At 36.5% G+C, this 22,917-nt stretch overlaps 1 protein-coding gene across 1 annotated transcript; it reads right to left on the bottom strand.

Moving 5' to 3' along the window:
* Positions 1-2,395: 2,395 nt before the first annotated feature.
* Positions 2,396-22,838, bottom strand: DR1 (down-regulator of transcription 1). Its single transcript, XM_028513160.2, has 3 exons — positions 21,942-22,838; positions 10,731-10,894; positions 2,396-4,493 (listed from the first exon to the last, which is right to left on the bottom strand). The coding sequence occupies exons 1-3, from the start codon at positions 22,159-22,161 to the stop codon at positions 4,347-4,349; spliced, it is 531 nt and encodes a 176-aa protein (XP_028368961.1). The 5' UTR covers positions 22,162-22,838; the 3' UTR covers positions 2,396-4,346.
* Positions 22,839-22,917: the final 79 nt, after the last annotated feature.

Below are 22,917 nucleotides of genomic sequence, written 5' to 3'. Positions count from 1 at the left end.
TATTGCCTTTGCTTCATTATTTTTTCTTTTCTATTTACATCTTTTATAGGAAAAGGCAAATCTAAGCACACGTGCTAAGAAAAGGTCTTTTATTTTGAGGAAATAGGGTGAGGCTCAGTGTTGATGCTTTGATAACAAGTGGGGTTAGGCCAGAGGAGGCTATTTATGCTGCTATCCTCTTCACCCCGGCCAATCCTACCCATGATACTCTATGCCATGGGGCAAGGTGATGCACTGAGGGGGCCCAGCTGTTGGGGACAGAGAAGAAAACAAACAGACCAAAAAAATCCATGTGAAGCCAGTGGAAGGCAATGCCATGCTATCTGAATTGGATAATTCTTCAAGGAGGCCATTTTGGATACTCGGATTTATCTTTGTATATAAATAAAGTTTTAACAAAAACATTTTAATTCACTTCAAACTTTACATCATGAATTTTCCACAACTAAGCATACTACTTATAAACTCAACATACTATTTATGATTATCTAAAACTTGCACTTCTTCTAAGGAGCAATAACCTAATATGTACATAATACTACTATATCACTAACAAGAACAAATACTTTCACTTTTATTTTCCGCTTGTATGATATTAAATAAGAACAAACCTACTGTAGCAAGTATAACGCATTTGGTATAATGTAATATTCTTAAGGCCATGAGACTATTAGAAATTCATTATGGTAAACATTAAAATGGTGCCTTCTTACAAACATTTTGGAAAACTGTCAAGTAGATACTAAAACTGAATACATGCACATCCCATAACCCAGTAATCCCACTCCCAGTACATATCAACAGAAATGCATATATACACTCACTAAAAGACTTATATAAAAATGTTATTCACAGCATTATTCATAATAGTTCAGAACCAGAAATTTTTCAAGTGCCCATCAATGGTAGAATGAATAAACTTTGGACATAAAAAAACAGGTAAATTAATAGAATACTATTCGGTAATTAGAATGAATGAACTGCAAATATATGCAACAATATAAATGAATCTCTGAAAGTTGAATAATGCCCTCTAAATATACCCACAACCTAATTCCTGGAGCCTGTGGATGTTACCTTATATGGAAAAGAAAACTGCAGATGGGATTTAAATTAAGGATCTTGAAATGGGGAGATTATACCGGATTAGAGAGGTGGGCCCTAAATGTAGAGTTAGAGGAAGATTTGACTATAGAAGAAGAGAAGATGATGTGATGATGAAAGCAGAGGCTTTGAACAGGGAAAAAGGGGCCCCAAGCTAAGAAGACACGCAGTCACTGGAAGCTGAAAAAAGGCAAGAAAACATATTTTCCACTCACAACCTCCAGATTCAGGAATCAACTGTGCTTATATGTTGACTTTGGCCTAAAGAAACTGACTTGGACTTTTGATCTCCAGGGCTGCAAGAAAATAAATCAGTGTTGTTTTAAGTTATTAAGTTTGTGGTAGTCTGTTACAGTGGCATCAGAAAATCAGTACACTCACAAACACAATAGGCAAAAAAAGTAGTATATTATGTATGATTGCATCTACATAAATTAAAAGATAGACAAATCAGCCCTGGCTGGTATAGCTCAGTGGATTGAGCTCGGGCTGCGAACCAAAGTGTCGCAGGTTTGATTCCCAGTCAGGGTACATGCCTGGGTTGCAGGCCATGACCCCCAGCAACTGCACATTGATGTTTCTCTCTCTCTCTCTCTCTTTCTCCCTCCCTTCCCTCTCTAAAAATAAAAATAAATAAAATATTTTTTAAAAAAGATAGATAAATCTAATCCATGGTTTTATTAGTCTGAATATAGTCACTTCTGGGGAGGAAGAAGACAACAATGTTAAGACGGGCAAAAGGAAGGCTTCTGGGATGCTCATAATGCTCTGCGTGTTGGTCTGAGGGCTGGCAATGTGAGTATGCTAAATTTGTGAAAACCCTTATATGTGTATTCTTCTATGTGTATGGTATATGCACTTTTAGAATTGGTGCCTTTTCAACACTTAACAATCTGACAGTCTGCTAAAAAAGACAGATATATATTTAAAAAGGTGGGAAAAACACTCACTGAAAAATAACTTTATTTCTCAATGCTAAAGATCTATTTCACTCTCTAAATGATTAAAAAATATCAACAGACAAGTTAGTGACTTTAAATGCTAAAAAAACCAAGCTAACAGTAAAACACTGCTTAATTAGCTTTGTTATACCTGGCCCTTAGGACTGTAAATTACCAAAATACAAGTAAAACCCCATTTTCTAAAATAACAGTAAACAAAGGAGAAAGTCAGGTACTACATAGCAAATGATCAAAATGTCTTTTGGGCTTAAGATTCCTGAAACTAGCAAAAATGTTAGTAACAGAAACCTGCCATTAATCTATATAGATCATTAAATATAAAAACAATGTATAAAACACATCAGAATTTTATTGCTTGAAGAATACAGCATATGAAATCACAAGAATGTCCAAATGCAAAGTCACTAGGCTTCAAACATATAATACATTATCAGATGCAGTAAAATATTAATTAACCTGAACTCTGCATCAGAAAAAAAAAAGGTATGGAAAAATATCTAGGTTGTTTACTTAAGAAACAGATATACTTAAAATAGCAAGTATAAGGATGTTACAGTACAAATTAGAAAAGCCAACACTCATTAACTTATTGTTTCTCAGACTAGACTACCTTTGGTGCTTAAACTTTAAAAAAAAAAAAAAAAGATCCCTTCTATCTTGTCCAAAACACTTCATAGATAGAATATTAACTTCAACTTAAAAACATTCAGCAAAATTAACCTTTTGCTGGCATGAGGAAACAGTATTTAATAAACGTATAACAGTATTTCACTTTTTCTAAAACTGCAAAATATGATTGTTAAGAAATCTAATACTTGTAAACTTTACTTAGCTCTCCAATTAAAATTAGAATCCTGGCAGCCACAAACTATCCTTGGGCTTGGTGAATATAGAAATTTAAATGATTTGGCAACTGACAAAGAAATTGAGATTACGTCATACTATCTTAAGTGGCTTTTTCATTCTGTTTCCAAAATACAAACAAGATGCCATTTCTTCAACACACTGGATTCCTATAAAAATCACTACCATACTTTATTAGAACCAAATTAAAGCTTCCTCCCTTTTAATGAGCAGGTTGAAAGTACTTTTTGTTTCATATAGGACTGATTAGTTATTACATGCCTTTTAAAACAAAACAAATTATTTTTTTAAAGCTATCGCTCTATGATGGAGACAATGATGCCATTTCAAAGGAAGCATTGGACACTGCAGGACATCTAGTCAAGAAAATGTAAGAGTAATGCTAAAAACAAACAATAAGTAAACTATAAGTTAAATTACAAAAAAAATCCCTCTTTTATAGCAAGCATGCTCATTAACTTCCATTCCTTTCCTCCACCAAAGGTTTGAATATTCATTAACCTCAGTTAAACTGATGGAACCTAGGCAATTGTTTCACAAGTTCCAATAAACATGAATAGACTAAGCAAGTAATACTATTGACAATTATTGGAGTGAAATAGTAAGAATCATGACAGTCCTCAAAACTGGACAGTCTTTGAAATGTGATAGTTTAGCTCAAGATGAATTAAGCCATAATAAAACAGTAGTTTTTATCTCTACATAAAACAAAAACAAAATTGAAACTATAACCCACCAAATTTATACAACTAGTATAGAATATACCCCTTCCTGTTTCTGAATGTCGTTTTGAAATTTTTTCAAACAAGTATATTTATCTGAGTGTATATGTGTCGCTGTATATATATATATACACACACACACATACATGTGTATGTGTGTGTGTGTATATATATAGCCTGTAGATATACTCATTTTAAAAGACAAAAAAGTCAGCTATTATAGAATTGAAGTCTTTGTTTTTTTTTCATCAATCTGATCTAATGTCTATTGCATTGCACAGCACCCCCAACCCAATAATTTAAAATTCCCAATTTTTAGTTTAGTTAAAAGGGCAGAGGAAATGAAAAATGTAGATTTAGAATTTCTGTATAAATTTCACTATATTTTTATAAACTTGAAGTTTCCTTTAACACTGTTTACTGATCAATAAAGGACTCACTGCTATCTAAAATCTCATAAACACCATTAAAAATTCAAAATTGATATTATACTGAGCCTAAATTTTCAACAGCTCAAAGAGACAATTTTTACATGAATAGCACACAATAGATGAAAGTTAACAGCAGACATCTCTAGAATACCAGTGGTGAGTCCACCAAGATGCATACAAAATTACAGATAAGCATTTCTTTCACTGTTTTCTTGTGCAGAGAGAAACATTTATAGAGGAAACAAAACCTCAGCTGGTGAATTTCAGATATCATCATCATCTTCTTCATCCTGAGAAGATCCTGCCTGGTTAGATGCACTGGCTGAGGCAGCAGCAAGCTGTGCTTGTTGGGCAGCCAACTGCATTTGAAGCCATTCTTGCTGGGCCAGTTCTGCTTGTTGCTGTCTGGCCTAAACACCAAAAACATAAAAACAAATAATTTTTTAAAAGCCTACAACATACACACTTTGCTTAAATGCAGATTAAGTCAATTGCAGACGGAGTCATCAAATCTGGATATTTCCCAACTACTTATACAGGGTAGCCCAAAAGGTGTACAGTTGTGAGTATATAAAACTGAGTTTATTATTGTATTATTTATTAATTATGGTATTATTTTCCATATGAACTATAAACCTACATTTGCCCTATTCTGTATAATGCTGTACATCTGAAGAACAGAAGGAACTCCATGACACTGATTCTCTTATAGATAGTCCCCCTTTATGTCACATAATTTATAACCTTTGGTTTAACTAGAGAGGCTGAAAAAGTTGAGAGAAAAATCACAATATTCTCTCTTTGGTTCCTTTACCTGTGTTTCTCTCTCCCTTTTGTTTCACTTGATTCTTCTGTCCTCTCAACTTATGATTTTGATGTAAACACTTTTCAATCCACAATTGTTTTGATAGTTTTGAAGCTCTCTAGTACAGTACCCCTAACTCTTAGGGAAAAATACAATACATAAATGCAATAGCTATCTTGATATTTCTTTAGAGTTTCTATCACAGCTAGTGATATATACATCTCTGTAAACATACATCTCTTTCTGTCTCCTTCCTTCCTAAGTACACATATGTGCACAACTCTCACACACATTCCCATATACACATTAATGAAAAGATACTGACCAAGTACTGAATTTAAATGGGATAGTTAAAATCCATTCATTTGATATATATATCCTCTATAACAGGGGTAATCAAACTCATTTTTACAGGGGGCCACATCAGCCTCACGGTTGCCTTCAAAGGGCCAAAATAATTTTAGGACTGTATAAATGTAACTACTCCTTAACTGTTAGGGAGTTGAGATTACAATTTGGCCCTTTGAAGGCAACCATGAGGCTGATGTGGCCCCCTGTGAAAATGAGTTTGATACCCCTGCTCTATAAAAGCCACAGGAATTTAGAAACCAAGATGCATACATATGCAGTACATGCACTGTGGCAACAGATAATATTCCTTCTCAATTTACATGCACTGTCAACAACAGATGAGACTCTTCCCAATTTATTTTCATCCACTAGCAGAAAAACCCCATCAAGGGAAAAAGGGAAAAAATAAATGTTCTTGAAAAGATCATATAATTTCCCATTAAAAGCTATCAAAACAATGCTATTTCTCCCTCTCTGACTTTTATCACAATTGTTCCTTAAGCGGGGACCATACCCTCCTTTATGCATGACTGATTCCTAGTCATCAATTAAAACACAAATCAGGCTTTCTTGCTCTATTTCCCATATGCCATAATTCCCTATGCATTTCCATAGTTTGTTCTCTAATTATCTAAGTATATTATCTTTTTTCTCCACTAGACTTGAGAACAGAAACTGTTTTCATATTCATTACTGTATTCCCAATACATAGGCCCCCAGTATTTTCTGAGTGAATGATTTGTGAAAAAACCATGATGCACAGTGTCAGCTCTACACGCCTAACTTTTCTTAATAATCTGTTATGAATTTATTATCCAAATATTCTTAGAGGAGAATTTTAATCAGGTCATTATTATACCATATTTTTCAGACTATAAGATGCACCCCTCCCCAAATTTGGGAGAAATAATGGTTGTTAATACTGCTGTTGAGTTCTGTTTACACTTATATTGGTGAACTACTATGTCATTTATGTTACTAAATATTTTACCACATTTTTTGCTTCAAAAATTTTTTTCCTATTTTCCTCCTCTAAAACCTAGGTACATCTTGCCCTGGCTGGTGTGGCTCAGTGGATTGAGCACCAGCCTGAAAACCAAGGGATCACCTGTTAGATTTCCAGTCAGGGCACATGCCTGGGTTGCAGGCCAGGACAGGCCCCCAGTGGCGGGCATGGGAGAGGCAACCGCACATGGATGTTTCTCTCCCTTTCTCCTTCCCTTCCCCTTTCTAAAAATAAATAAATAAAATATTTAACAAGGGAAAACAAAATAAACAAATAAAACCTAGGTGTGTTTTATGGTCTGAATAAAATGGTACTTTTAAAAATCACTTACTGGTAATTGTTACCATTTAAGTCTAAATTTCTCAGCCTGTAGTTCAAGGTACTGCAAATTACTGCCTACTCTAATCTATTGCTCTAATCTTTTTTTGTACCATGTACCTTGTCCTTAAAAAAAAAATCTAGAACATAAAATGTTTCCCAAACATACACCATCCCTCACATTTTTGCTACCTTTACTCATGCTGATATTCATTCTATTTGAAATTTCCTGATTTTCACTTACTAAAATTCCACTCTTTCTTCAGATCAAACCAAAATATTATTTTTCCATTAAGTTTTTTCCTGATTCCTCCCAGTAATATTTGGGTAGTCTAATCAGGAGATAGAAGTAACACTAGGTAGGAAAACAGAAAAATATAATATTTGTTAACCAAGTATAAAGTTGTTAACTAGGTAAGTGAAAAGGCAAGGAAAAAACACAAAAGTATCATTCAGGTGGCAACTAGAGAGAGCAGCCACCAACCCTCAAACAGAGGGATAAGGGAAAAGCCTGGAATTCTTAAAACTGAGGAGCTTAGAGGAGCAACCCATGGAACTAAAATCCAGACCTCTGAAAAAGGGGCATAGATTGACTGGTACTAGAATTTCTGAGCTTAGAGGAGAGCCCCAAAGTTTGAGAGTCACATCCTTGAAGAAGGAGATGAATGTTCAGGCTGGTTCTGTATGTATTAGAGGATCTGTAAACTATATTCAATTCCTGCTGCAGGAAAAAAACTGATGCAGTCAGGATTGCTAGCTTGCTCAAAGGAACTCAAAATTAACAGGAAGTAAAAGAAAGAAGTCCAAGTGCTGCCTTCCTCCTCCAGCCTGGCAACCTCCCTCAGAGCTCCACTTCTGGCAGTAGAGTCTAACAGTAGTCAGCTAGAAAGGAGGAAATGTGGTTCGGGGAGTACTGGGCCCTGTCACAAACTGGAGCTTAGAAAGGTGGGTTTCAGGCTGAGACAATGGCTTAGTAACTGGCACACACCCATAACCATCAAAATTGAATATGACGTCTCTGTACTTGGGTTCTTTTTATATCTTCCTCATGAAAGCAGTCAGCCTCATATTACAGTTGTTAGTGTACCTGTATTATACCTCCCCCAGAAAAACTTCTTTTGTTCAGGAAATTACAAACCATACATTGTCTCTAATAACTACTTTTCCCATTTTTATGAAGAAATATGGAAAATAGTTATTCTAACACACAGGCATATTTACTTTTATGACAGGAATGCCCAGAGTTCAAAATAGACTAAGAGTGCCTCACAAAAAACATTTTAGGAGTTCATAAGAAAATTGTAGGGCAAAATAAATATATGAATTTATCAACTTAAGAATACCTATTTTGTGGCCTAATCAATTTTAAATACATATAATTTTGTAGCACAGAAAAAACTCAAATAATACCAAGTCTCTCCATAGGTTTTATTGCAAAGGTGCATAATCTCACAGTTTATTCAATGATCTGCAAAGGCATGTGCTGGTTATATTTAAAATCTAACTGACTTTTAGGTACCATGGCCCCATATCATCTTCCATACTTTTCTCTCCAAACATGAAAGCATTCCTATGCCCTCAAAATCATTGTTGACTGATAAATTTTATTTATATTCATTTCCACAAATTAAAGTTTTCAATAGTATTAATTCCAATTTCCTTTTCCCCTCCTGCCTCTTACCCAGTCCATCCCAAGTATTTTCTTTCTGAAACGTGAATGCAAGAGGTAAGAAGGCATATACTTCCTAATTCATGTCTTCTGTTGTAAGTTTTTATTCTTTTAAGATTCTTACTTTCACATACTAAAATGCCTCATTTATAATTTATAGTTAACTTCTATCTTGATTTTTAATGTTTCCCCCTTTCCAAATAATTGCTGTTAGCAGTGAAAGACAGCCTCAAATAAGGCTACTATTATGTATTTAAAATAAAGTCTAAAAGAAGACATGAAATAAAAGTGATGAAAAGATGCTGTATTTACTTGTTAGTTCCTTTCAGATTTAGGACTTAAGTACTTTGTGCTCTATAGAAGAAGTACTAGGCAGCTGCTAAAATTTTACCTCTGCTAATTTTCTTCACTAGACCAAAGAATCTTCACACATAGATCAGGGCAAGAAAAAAGAGTCACAAGGAGAGGGAACTAAAAAGCAGATGACAAGGAGAGAGAGTGAAGATAAATTTGTCAGGCAGTCAATTATTTCTTTCATTCATCTTTTTTGCCCTGGAAAGGATAAAGCATGATCCACTTAAAAATTCCAAAATAAATTTAAATAGATAAAAATGGTAACTAGAGAATTAGCATGGTATTGTAGAAAGAGCACAGGTTTTGGAGTCAGAAAATATGAGTTTGAATCAAGACTTTAACACTTCCAAACTATATGAACTTCCCCATTTTATTTGTTTAACTCAATCCTTCTTAGTAAACTAAGCTCCGTAATGGCAGGAACTATGTCTCTTTTGTATGATGCTGTAAGCCTCGCACTTAGCACTATGTCTGCTAAATGGTGAGGACTCTGGTATAAATATCTGTAGAACAAATGAATGAATAATCTCATGCAAGTTGCTCCATCTCTGAGTCTATTTCTTAATGTATAAATAGATATAATAAAATTTATATTACACATAAAAACTCTACAAAGTGCCCTGACCAGGTGGCTCAGTTGGAGTGTTGTCCTGAGTACACCAAAAGGTTGCAGGTTCAATCCCCAGTAGGGGCACATACAGGAGGCAACCGATTGATGTCTGTCTGTCTGTCTGTCTGTCACTTTCCTTCCCCCATGCCCCTCTTCCCGCCACCTTTCTCTCTCTCTGAAAAACAAAATAAATAAACAAACATATCTTTGGGTGAGGATTAAAAAAAAAAACCAAACAACCCTCTGCAAATATGTTAAGTATCTAACAGAGCATCTTTTTCCTTTCATCAAATATTTAATTTAGTACCCTCTAAGTGATTTGCAATAGTAAAGAATCAATAAATGATACTCATTAAGGGTTTAAAAAAAATCATTGCTCCTTCTTTGCTACTTTATATTCATATGGGTTATAACACTGTTTGCATGTGTTCACAACTGCCCCAGACTTAGAGACTTTACCGAGTACATTCATAGGTTATCTCATAGTTTGTTGTGAAGATTAAATAAAACAATAATTAAATTACTTGGTAACATAATTAACACATGGTTAGAACTCAATAAATGTTAATAAGCCTTTATTTTCTTATTATGGTGCTAATCTGGAATAGATTACCTAAAATGACACTTCCCAGTTCTAATAGTAACTTACAGTAATTGGTAGGAAATCTTATTTCTATTCAACCCAAAATTGTTTTTCAATTTCAAATGAGAGGCCAGATCTTAGTAGAGGGGAAAAACTGCCTCACTTTCTTCCTTGTTTTTTGTTTTTTTTTTTTAAATAGGGGGAATATCAGTACTTTGATACTAATCCTTGACAGAACTATATAAAGTAAGAAAAAGTTTTCTCCCTTTCTCTGCTCCATTGGCCCTTCAAAAATATTTTAAGATTAGAGTGTTTTAAAGGTGTATTAAAGACCTAATTTAAGTACATGGTAGATGTAAAGTAGATGGTAATCAGATTTTCCTTATACGCCATTCATCATAAATTTTGACAGAGTATTTTCTCACCAACCCATCATTTTCTTTTTTAAAGTATATTTTACTGATTACGCTATTACAGTTGTCCCATTTCCCCCCTCTTATTCCCCTCTGCCTTGCACTTCACCCCCCAACAGCATTCCCCCCCCTTAGTTCACGTGTCATACATGTGAGTTCTTAGGCTTCTCCATTTCCTATACTATTACCAACCCATCATTTTGAATCTTAAGAGTATTTAGGTTTACTTTTCATTCTTGTAAATAATCATTCTGTCTGGAAAAAAAATCAAAGTAAAATCTCAGTAGTTATTTACTCAGTAGTTATTCTCCTTAGAAAACAAATTGCTATAAATGTTTACTTTTACATGAAGTAAATAACTGTCCTAATAGAATCAAACTGGCCATCTCTAAACATCAGACTCTGTGATCAAATAATCAGCCACAGAAAAAAAATCTTCTGGGGTATGTTGATTTAGGAAATCATTTAAGAAACCAGTCATTTCTATTAGCAAACAGGGTAAGATTCAGATGAAAATAATTTAAAATGCATCACTTACTTTTGCAAATAATTCCTGTTGCTGCCTCAATAACTCTTCTTCAGGAATGCCAAGGTTTTCCAAACGAGAACTGGCCTTTCTTCTTTTTAATGCTACAGTCTTGCATTCTTGTAAAACTTCTTTTACTTCACTAATATAAGAGCCAAAGCCCAAACTCTCTAGGGCTAGGGAAATGAAAATATGAAAACATGAAAGAATGATAGAACATAACTTATCCTCTACATATGGCATTTTAAGTTTTTGTGGATTTTTTTGAGGAGATTGTTGTTTTCCAATAATTTTACCTATTTTTAGTTGCATAGCAATTATCAGGATGGCTATGATAAAATATTTTATTAACATTCTTAATATGAGATTGGAAATTAGTTAAAACTTAAGAAACAATTCAAGTCACAAGCCTCCTTCATTTTCCCTTTCTTTCTAATTTTTAAAAAACCAAAACTTCCACTTCCTGTGAGGAAAAAAAAGTCTAATGTAAGAACACGTAATTTTAGTAAGAAAACACTTTCCCTATGCCACTCATAGTAAATCAAACATCATTAAGTCAATCACTTTCTCAAAGAACAGAAAGAAAGCAAATATTTGGAATATATTTGTTAATAACACATATTGTGCCTTTTGGCTTAGAAAAAGAAAGCTTTGGTAACACATGTTCTAAATTTCAAGAGGATAGCATGAAAGAATAGATAAGTTCTTTTGTCCAATATACCAACAGAAACTATTTTTAGCAAAGACACTCAAACTGCCAAGTTAAGAAATATTGGTGGAAATAACTTAGGAAATTCAGCACTTATATTCAGCCAACAAGTTTCTCTTGAAAAATAAAACTTAACAGGAAACACTAATAAAACATTTCAAGTGTTGTGGCAGAAAAACTGGGATAAAGGACAATTGTAAGGATCGAAGACATGTTAATAAAAAATTTTTACATTTAAAAAAAGTTTTACAAGAAAATTCACTCTTTAAATGCTTTATATAATTGAGAAAAACAAGGCATAAAATTTCCTTTTGGCTCGTGGTATTTAAAATTATATTGTATAGTCCCATATGTGGAACTAAGATCCTAAAGGCATATTTTTGTTTTCTGAGCCAATGATGAAATAGAGATAGTGAGAAACACAGTAAGTGAACTTAATTTAGTTCATCAGTTCTTGTCATCTTTTAACAATTATGATGAACCAGACTGCCCTCAGTAAAGATGCCCTAAATTCTAACTTCAGGGATTTGTTCTTCAGGGAGAATACCAAATATACCTTTACAAACCCACATTCCCACCGTAAGCTGTGGTTTTAAGACGTTAAGCCCTGGCTGGTGTGGCTGGTGTGGCTGCTGTGGACTCAGTGCCAGCCTGTGAACCAAAAGGTTGTTGGTTCAATTCCTAGTAAGGGTACATGCAGGCTAGGGTCGCAGGTCAGGTCCCCAGTTGGGGGTGGGCAAGAGGCAACCTATCAATGTGTCTCTGGCACATCGATGTTTCTCTCCCTCTCTTTCTCCCTCCCTCCCTCTCTCTCTAAAAATAAATAAATAAAGTCTTTTTTTAAAAGACATTAATGATTTCAACTTCCCTTCAAATGTTAAACTAGTTTAATCTTCTTTAGAAATAATCCGACTTCCGGCAAGATGGAGGAATAGGTGGACGCACCGTACCTCCTCGTACAACCAAGATTAGAAAAACAATAATTTACAACAATAATTTACAATCAGAATAACACCCAGATCTGGCAGAGGATTTATCTGAATGGAAGTCGGGCAGCCAAGAAGTTGAAGTAGACGCGTTCAACCGGACTGGTAGGAGACAATGAGCTGGGCGGGCACGGGGCTGGCTCGGGTTGGCGGCGCGCGCGGAGGTCGGGAAAAGTTTGGCGTGAAATCGGGCGACAGCCATCTGGGGCGCAAGAACGCAGCGGTGATCCCTGAGTACTCAAGCTGCTGCGGGCAGACCCAGAGGGGCAGCGATTGTGGACCAGGGCAGAACTCGCAGCCCGGAAGCCCCGACAAGGATCTGAGTCCAGGAGAACGGAACTATCGCCATTGTTTTCTCCCGCCCTGCTCCCGCCCCGCTCCCGCCCCACCCCCGCCCCGCCCCCACATATAACGTCACAATCTAGCGACTGGGGTGCCCAGCCCCGGTGAACACCTAAGGCTCCGCCCCCCACTGTAACAAGAGTGACCAGACTGAAAAAAAAAAAAAAAAGGACAGACAGGGGGAAAATATGTTTTCAACAGAGCAGATCAGTCCCCCAGGACTCATCCTTTTGAGCGACTAAGAAATAGCCAATCTATCAGATGCACAGTTCAAAACACTGGTGATCAGAAAGCTCACGGAATTGGTTGACTTTGGGCGCAAATTAGATGAAAGGATGCAGGTCACCATAAAAGAGATGCAGGAAGATACGCGGAGGAGAGCCAATAGTGAAAGGAAGGAATATGAGTCTCAAAACAATACAGTGGACCAGAAGGAAGATAGAATCAACCAAGCAGGAAAGCATGATGAAATAAGAATTTAAAAAAATCGAGGAAAAGCTTAAGAGCATCGAGGACACCTTTAAACGTTCCAATATCCGAATTATAGGGGTACCAGAAGGGGAGGAGCAACAAGTGGAAAAGTTATTTGAACAAATAATAAAGGAGAACTTCCCCAATCTGGCAAAGGGAACAGTCTTCCAAGAAATCCAAGAAGCTCAGAGAGCCCCAAAGAAGTTGGACCCAAGAAGAAACACACCAAGGCACATCATAATTACATTAGCCAAGGTAAAAACGAAGGAGAGAATCCTAGAAGCAGCAAGAGGTAAGGGGACAGTCACCTACAAAGGAGTTCCCATCAGACTGTCAGCTGATTTCTCCAAAGAGACCTTACAGGCAAGAAGGGGCTGGAAAGAAATATTCCAAGTCATGAAAGACAAGGACCTACATCCCAGATTGCTCTATCCAGCAAAGCTCTCATTTAGAATGGAAGGGCAGATAAAGTGCTTCTCAGATAAGGTCAAGTTAAAGGAGTTCATCATCACCAAGCCCTTATTTGATGAAATGCTAAAGGGACTTATCTAAGAAAAGAAGATAAAGAAAAGACATGTATAGTAAAAGGACAGCAAACTCACAAATATTAACAACCACACCTAAAGCAAAACCAATAGAAACGAAGTAAACAATTAGAACAGGAACAGAACCACAGAAATGGAGGGCACATGGAGGGTTAGCAGCAGGGGGGTGGGAGGAGGAGAGAGAGGGAAAAGGTATAGAGAATAAGTAGCATAGAATGTAGGTTGAAAATAGATAGGGGGAGGGCAAGAATAATACGGGAAATGTAGAAACTAAAGAACTCATAAGTATGACATATGGACATGAACTAAAGGGGGGAAATGTGGGTGGGAGGGGGGTACGGGAGGAGGGAAGAGAAGGGGGGAAATGGGACAACTGTAATAGCATAATCAATAAAATATATTTAAAAAAAAGAAAAAAAAAAAAAGAAAGAATCCGATGCCCCAAAGTAGAGTACTATTATTTGAATTTTAATGAAGTTAACCCACTGACCCCACCTTGCCACCCAGAAAACTTCAGTAATGCGTTATTCTGATAATGTATATCAAATTAACCACTGTATAATTCTTGGCCTGAAGGAGGTTGGGGTATAGTGGGAAATTAAGTGAAGGTCAGGAAGCCTGCATTTTTTAACTTGAATTAACAGACTGACTATTTTTTAAGTGTTATTGATAGATACAAATGGTTTTTTTTTTTCTTTTTTAAAGGCACAAGGATTATAGTGTATTTTCAAAAATATTGACTGGAGACAATACCAAAAGAAACCAAGCAAATGGTGTGGATTTCCTGTCACATTCTACAGAAAATCTTACTTCCTTAGCCCTCTACCAAAGTCCCTCAGGATCTAGCCTACCAACCTTTCCAGCTTTATGTCTGCCATTATTAAATCCCTGCATACTTCTACTAAATCTGCCGGCTCAGTGTTTTCCAGCAGGCACCAGTTTCCCACATTTGTGCTGACAGTAATGCGTTCAAGGCCCAGATCAAATTCCATCTTCAAATTAAGCTTGCTTGATCCTCCTAGACGGAAGTAATTTCCCCTTTTTAAAATCAGATAGATGTAGAATTTCAAGCTTTGTTGTCACTGCATTTGTACTGTAGGACCTTGGTTATGTTGCTTAACATCTCTAAGTTTCAGTTTTCCATCTCTAAAATGAGGACAGCACTTATTCCATAGTATCTTCCTACAACCAGAAACAGTGGAGTGACTGTTAAGCATACAGGCCAGAAGGCTGCCAGGGACTGACCCCCAGCTCTACCTCATATTAGCTGTGTGACCCTACAAAAGTTCCTTCACCTTTGCCTGTAAAATAAGAGTAACAGTACCTGTATCTCAGCAGATCAGGTTGCCAATTTATGAAGAATAAATTAATATAAATAAGGAGCTTATAACAGAGAGTAGCCCACAGAGGGAACAAAATAAAATATTCATTATTATATTTGTATTAGTTCTAGGGTCACAGGAACCAATAAGTAATTAATTTAAGGCATTTAATACAGTGTCTAGTACATAGGAGTAGCTTAACTGACTTAGACTATGTATTATTCATATTTATTTTTCCCTTACTCATAAGGATACAGGACCTAAGTACACATATAGTTATGCATTATGCACCTAAATTCATGTTGAACAAGTATATTTAAAATATAAAATATTAAACTTACAAAATTAACAAATGAACACAATGGACAGACACCTCTTTGAAATGTTATGAATTACTAGAGTAAATATTTTTTTAAAGATTTTATTTATTTATCTTTAGAGAGGGAAGGGAGGGAGAAAGAGAGAGAAACATCAATGTGCGGTTGCTGGGGGGCGTGGCCTACAACCCAGGCATGTGTCCTGACTGGGAATCGAACCTGCGATGCTTTGGTTTGCAGCCCGCCCTCAATCCACTGAGCTACGCCAGCTAGGTAGACTAAATATTTTTAAAAATTCATTCCAAACTACCTTTAAGCATAAGGATGTTCTTTAATAAAAATTAAAAATTCACCTTTAAAAACATTTAAAGAGCACTGCTTTCAAAAAAAAAAATGCAAGTAAATCCAAGGTTAATATTTAATATTATGCAATGACCTGCTATATACAAGTACTGTATTCTTAATAAAATGATTTAACAGGAGCAGCCATAAATTTAAATTAAAAAACTAAATTGATTTTAATACAAATTTCAAATACACTTTGGCTAACATATTAATAACTGGATATAGTAACTTCTAAACAGGGAGATATATTACATCATTTCTTACCATGTAATAGTAATCATTCCCATTTTACACAAAGGAGAATCTTAAAGGATAAAGGAAATGGCTCTTAAGAAGGGTCACTGTTTATTTTCATGCAGATTATTTAATGCACAACAGTACCATATCTAAGGAAGGCCATTCATACTGTAAACATCATAGATTTGTATGTTTACAATATAATGTTATAATTTGTATGTTAAAATATGTGCTTTTTCTGGCAGATGGTAGTCAAAGTTTTTAAGGAAGGAGTGCCTTTTTCCTAATATGTACAAAAGGACTTTATGAATTGTTCATGGCTCTGGCTCTAAGGACCTCAGAGTAAAAGCCAAAAAAGAAAAATAATTTTTTAAAAAGTTGTGGATAAAACACACACATTACTTGTTCCTCAGAGGTTCTGGCTGCTACCTCTGCCATTTATCTTAAAACTATACCCACAAAAATGCATGGTATATTATGGGAAAAAATTACTTAGCACTCCTTTCAATTTGAAAGAGAGATGTTAACAAGATACCCACTTGGAGGGAAAAAAAACAACTTCCACCAGCAATAATAATTGTAATACAGGCTTATCTTATTGTGCAAAAATGATGTAATCCTGAAAGGTTTTGTTACAAGAATTTGGTTTATGAACTTTATACTTCAAAACATAATGCATTTTTCATTAAAAAAATATAAAATAACATTCTGTAATTTCTCAATTTTAGTTGGTTTGTATGTTGGAAAGGGAGGCGTGCGATATAGTTCACTCAAAACACGTTAAAAGGGCCTTGGATGGTGTGGCTCAGTGGACTGAGCACTGGACCATGAACCCAAAGGCCGCTGGTTCAATTCCCAATCAGGACACATACCTGGGTTGAAGGCCAGACCTCCATTGAGGGTATGCAAGAGGCAACAGATGGATGTATCTGTCACACATTGATGTTTCTCTCCCTCTCTTTCCCCCTCCCTTCCCCTTGCTCCAAAAGTAGATAAATAAAATATTTAAAACAAACATTAAAAGGATGTAGGCCAGAGTGACTTTTTGGCTTATTAGCCTGGCAAGGTTTCTGAAGACCCTTAAGAACCATGTCCTCTATGGTATCACTACTCCTGGAAATTTGGGACAATGAGAGACTGACAGCAGAGCCGGAATCAAACATCACTCATCTTTACACCCTTACCTGCACCTAGCACAGTGCCAAGTACATAGTAGTATCCAAAAGCAATTGTTGAGTAACAGAAAAAAAACAAAAGATACATCAATTTTAAGAAAAATAGTAAAATCCTAACTTGAAAAAGTCCTGATTATGTGATAAACTGTATGGTGCAAATTACATGTGTCTCTCAGGAAAAAATATCAGTATGGATGATTATTTAAGGAATACAGTCTCATTCTCATTCTCATTATTACCATAACTCTGCAATCACTCAGATCCTCTGATTTCAAAACTACTTCACATCCACTTTCCAAAACAGACTGTGGTTTAGGCTACAGCAAAGCTACTTAAAGTGTAGTCCATAGACTTATGCCAGAATTGCTTGTAATGTTCTGTGATAAGTAAAGTATGGAAAATCAAAGTAAGCATTTAAGAAACTTCACAGCAAAACTGCAACTATATGAGTGATGGATGTGTTAACTAGCCTTATTGTGGAATCATTTCACATTATACAACCTAAGAATATATAATCATTATGTTATACAACCTACACTTACACATTGTCATATGTCACTTATATCTCAATAAAGGGGAAAAAACCTTTATATTGCAATTTGACAGAGTAATTTTATGTCTATTGAATGTAACAACAGAAAATATAAACATTTATTTATACCTTTTATTTTTCTAGTGATCATTTTTATTGTATTTTACAAAAATATCAGTATGAGAGGAACTAGAATTTTTAAAAAGGGACTCAACATAGATAGCTTGGAGTAACTCAATTGCTGAAGAAGCAATTCTCAAAGACTTTTTCAAACTTTCACTACTTTCAGTTACTATTCTCATAAATGTGAAAAAAATGTACCAAGAAGTTAAATGTGCAGAAAGAAAATAATACCACTTAAAATATTCCTGTTTACACTTTAAGGTTAAATATAACAGACTTTCACCTTTGTATTTTAATCAGAAACACTATATGAATTTTTAAAATTATTATTTATGCCCTGGTTGGTGTGTGTCAGTGGACTGATTGCTGGCCTGTGAACTGAAGGGTTGCTAGTTCAACTGTGGGTTCAATTCCCAGTTGGGGCACATGCCTGGGTTGAGGGACAGGTTCCCGGTTGGGGGCAAATGATATGTCTTGCACACTGATGTTTCTCTCCCTCTCTCCCTCCCTTCCCCTTTCTCTAAAGGTAAACAAATAAAATCTTTTGAAAAAATTATTAATCATTGTAACATATTTCCTGTAAGGTTCTCAACCCTGACTGACTCTCAGTAAATTGCAAGTTATACCTGAAACCATTAAGTATTATTCATACACAAATGGGGAAACATTTAACAGATATGCCTAAGGTAAAAGACTTTCCAGTTGCAGAACTTGCAGCTCTTCACTCTCAATGTCAATAGTGTCTTCCATAATGTAACAGAACATGTTAAAATTCATTGAAGAAGATGTGTTCATTGAAACCAGCAATGGAATAAACGGAACACTTTAGAACTCCTGCTATTTGTGTATCTGTGATCATCACTATGAAGTCTATTTTCTAAAACTTGAAATAAGCAAGACATTCAGAAAAATTATTTAAATTTAACTTTATAGTTACAGCATTTCACAGATTTACTGGCAATAAAATTAACTTCAGCTTTAACTTGAATTTTACATAACTGATTCAAATGCTTAATTTGCTCTGACAAGATAAAGCAAAGTAGCAAGTGAACAAGTGAAATGTCCTGAAGCGAAGTCTAGCTCATTAAACTTATTAGTTAAATCTCCAAACTTCAGCCCTGATCAGTGTGGCTCAGTTGGTTGGGCATTATCATCCTGCAAGACGAAAAGTCTGGGGGTTGATTCCTAGTCAGTGCACATGCCTGGATTGCAGGCGTCTGAGAGGCAACTGATCTGTATTTCTCTCACATCCATGTGTGTGTGTCTCTCTTTCTCCCTCCCTTCCCCCCTCTCTAAAAATAAATGAGTATTTTTTTTTAAAAAATCCCCATACTATTTTAAAATGAATATTATTATTCCACTTGGATATACCCTATATTCCCAAATAATCAGTGCTGACAGAAAGTATAAAAAATGTTATATCTACCATGATTTACTTAGCTTTCCAGAGTTAGTCTGTAAAACCACTTTAAACACCTAAAATGTATACACATTAAACATTTCTTTTTTTTTTTAAGATTCTATTTTTTTTTAAGAGAGAATGGAAGGGAGGTAGAAACAGAGGGAGAGAAAAATCAATGGGCAAAAGATACATGAATGGGTTGTTTTCCAATGCCCCTAACTGGGGACTTGGCCACAACCCAGGCATGTGCCCTGACTAGGAACCAAACTGGTGACCTTTTGTGACCTTTCAGTTCACAGGTTGTCACTCAATCTACTAAGCCACACCAGCCAGGGGTTCAACATTTCTTTAAAAAAATGCAAGCTCTCAAGACCAAAAAAATCTTTAAAATTATTAATATGGAACTAATATGAGATTATAAATATATAAAATCTATTCCCCTAACTGGGGAGGATTTGGGGCAAAAATGGTACCTTATCCACTAAACAATGTCAGTGTTACAGGGAAGGAAAAGATAAATTTATAAGACTATAACAGGTCAATACATGATTTTTTAAAATAAATCATACTCAGTACACAAAGGAAACTCTTTTCACTGGAACTTCCTGACTTATCCTGTAAACTGGATTTATCATACTCCAAGTTGAGGCATTTAACACACTGCTTGCTACAGCTGCACTTTTATTCCATCATGTCAATCAGAAATCTAAATATATCCTAGAAAAGAATAAACTCTACCCAAGACGACAGATTGTAATGTGTTATTAGGTTTGGAACAATCCTCACTTCTGTGGTATAAACAAATGTTTAAGCAGATCCTTTAGAAATTTTTTGCAATTTTCATTAGAAAGGCAATGTTGATAGAAGAACCTTTTTCTTTTTTATGAGTTGTAAAAGGAAATTATAGTTATCTGTGTTGAATAATCTTGTAAAGGACTGATGACAACAATCACATATACAGTGTAAAAATAAAAACAAAAGAGGAAAAATAGACAAATTGGCCTTCATCTTACTTGTCAGTGTATTCAGCATACCAAAAAAGTAGAAAAAAAATAGTAGCTTAAAAATCAAATATGCTTTTTCCTAGGGATTTATTTTCTCCTTACGTACTAAAACGAAAATGGCAGAGTGTATTTTAAATCTACCTTCCACACATCATTAAGGACAAAAGTGAATCATTTAATCCTTTTGTCAATATTGACAGTAAAATACTGGATATGGGGAATATGAGCAGATGTGTTCTCTACTTCAGAACAACAGGAAAGCCACCCTTTGAAAAGTTAAATTATAAAACTAAGTCTGCAGACATCCACTTGTCTACCAAAATGATAAAGATTAATCATGACTTTTTCTTCAAAAGCAATCAAGAAATTGATAAAATTTTAATTGGATTATTACAAGAGACAAGTTATCACCTCAAGCAGAACAAAACTACTTTTTTTTTAAGAGTATATATAAGCACTTCCCAAAACATTATGACTAGGACATATCTCCCCATCCCTAAAACAAATCATCAGAATGTGGTCTTCAAGTCCCTATTAAGGGACTAAATCCTTTTTAAGAGAGGAGAAATTGTTTAAACTTTCAGAAGTGCTGTTCAATAAAAGCTTAAGTGTGTACATCTAAATGGTAATGGCAGCAGGAAAGAACACGGAAATGTTCCATGAAAAAAAAATCTATTACAATCTGATAATACAAGCTTTAAAAATGTATCTCCATAGAACAAGGGAAGCTACACTGAAGGAAAAGAAAAAGAAAGTAAGAAAGAGAAAGAAAGAAAAGAAAAAAAGAAAATCCACCCTTTTTTTACAGAATAGAACTGGAATGCTTTTGGTAACTAGGACCATTAAACCATTTTTATTAAAAACATTCTTAATATATTGATTTGAGAGAGAGAGAAGGGGAAAGAGAGATGGAGGGAGGGACGGGGAGGGGGCAGAGACAGAGACAGAAAAAGACAGAGAGATAGAGTAATCAGTTATTTTTTTCTCACTTATTGACACATTCATTGGTTGATTCTTGTATTGTGTGTGTACCCTGACCCGGGATGAACCCGCAACGTTGCTGTATCCAGGAGGGTCCTCTAACAACTGAACTACCCGGCCAAGGCCATTAAACCATTTTTAAGGCAAGAAATATACTCTTTTTTCAACACCAATGAACTTCATAACGTTGAACACATTCATGTTAAGATTTTTCTACTCGTATACTCACAAAATTCAACTTTTTCTCTAAATTAGTGAAAAGATCGGTGAGGAAGGGGTGCTGTCCCCCCTCCTGCTGGAAGTTCCTGTCTGAATTTCAATTTTCCAAGGGAGCACTTCTGGGTTCTTTTCTCAGTTGTCATGGTCTACGTTTCACTGTAGGCAAGCGACTTCTCATTTGTCATGTCTAGGTTCCACTTTAGCCAGGCAAAATTCTTGTTTCTTCGGCTTACCTGACTGTAGGGAAATTAAGACTACTAACACTTTACCTGTGGGGATGTTAGCTGACCTAAATGCTTACAATCCTTACTTGTACTCGCTGGATTAAAAGTACCACGAGAATGCTACACAGGGATTTTTTTAAGGCATCCGCTGCCTCCATGCCCGCGTGGTTATTTCATTTCCCAGTACAGATCACGGGAGAAGCATCAAGGCTTTGACATGCACGGGTGAAACGACTAGCAAGCTGTCTCCAGACCCTCATTTAAACAAAATCCCACACGTAACACTTACCTTGTATGACATGCTCTGGCGAGATGGTCTTTTTTTCCGATTTGTTGCAAATCTCATTGGCTTCAGAAGATATAAGATGAATGAATTCAGTGCAGCAGTTCACCACCAGCTCCCGGGCATCGTTGGCCACCCGGACATTAGGAAGAGTCTCTTTGATCATCTTATTGATAGCAGCTCTGGGTATAGTCAGATCATCATCGTTGCCAGATGAGGAAGCCATCGTATCTTCCTACCTCTTGCGCTCCGTCTTCTAAAAACTCCCCAGTTCTGGTCCACTACTCCACAAAGATTTTTCAAAAGGCCGCCCTCAGCGTGATCCCAGAAGCACTACGAGTAGAGGGTGCAGAAAATGAAGGGGTAGGGGGTTGGCACTAGAGGGCAGGTAACACCCGTTTGTGAGATTTGGGGCAAGGCTGGGAAAAAAATCGTGGGGCGAAGGGTTCTGGGGACAGCACTGCCCAAGTCCGGAAAGGAAAGCAAGGTGGTCAGGAATTTGAGCACCGGGGAACCACCTCGGTGTATCCTCAGAGAGGAGGGCGCTGTCGCCTAACCGGTCCCCAACGGCGCCGGAGCACAGGCAACGTCCAGGGACACGGGCCTTGCTGCGGTACCGGTCGGACACACAGAGGACTTGGCTCTACAGAGCCCGAGCCCCCGCTGCCGCCGCCGCCAGCAGCCGTTGCCGCCGCTTCGGCCAAACCATCCTTCCGACACCCACGCCGCCGCCTCACAACATGGCCGCAGCCGCTGCTGGAACCCGGGCGGGCGCCTGGGAACGAATAGGGACAGAGTCAGGCACAAGGGAAACGGCACTGGAGGCCGCCGTAGCCGTTTAGCCCGGACGCAGATCGTGGGAGCCGAAACCGCGGCAACGGTGGACCCTCAAGAGGCCAGGGAAGAAGGTTTGGGGGAAGCCTCTCCCGACACCCTTTGCGCTACCGGAAGCCTCACCCCCCCAGGCCCCCCTCCCTTACCG

Source organism: Phyllostomus discolor, chromosome 5, assembly GCF_004126475.2.
Source record: "Phyllostomus discolor isolate MPI-MPIP mPhyDis1 chromosome 5, mPhyDis1.pri.v3, whole genome shotgun sequence".
Taxonomy (NCBI): domain Eukaryota; kingdom Metazoa; phylum Chordata; class Mammalia; order Chiroptera; family Phyllostomidae; genus Phyllostomus; species Phyllostomus discolor.
The sequence above is the reverse complement of the archived record's forward strand: the minus strand, read 5'-3'. Positions and strand labels throughout refer to the sequence as shown.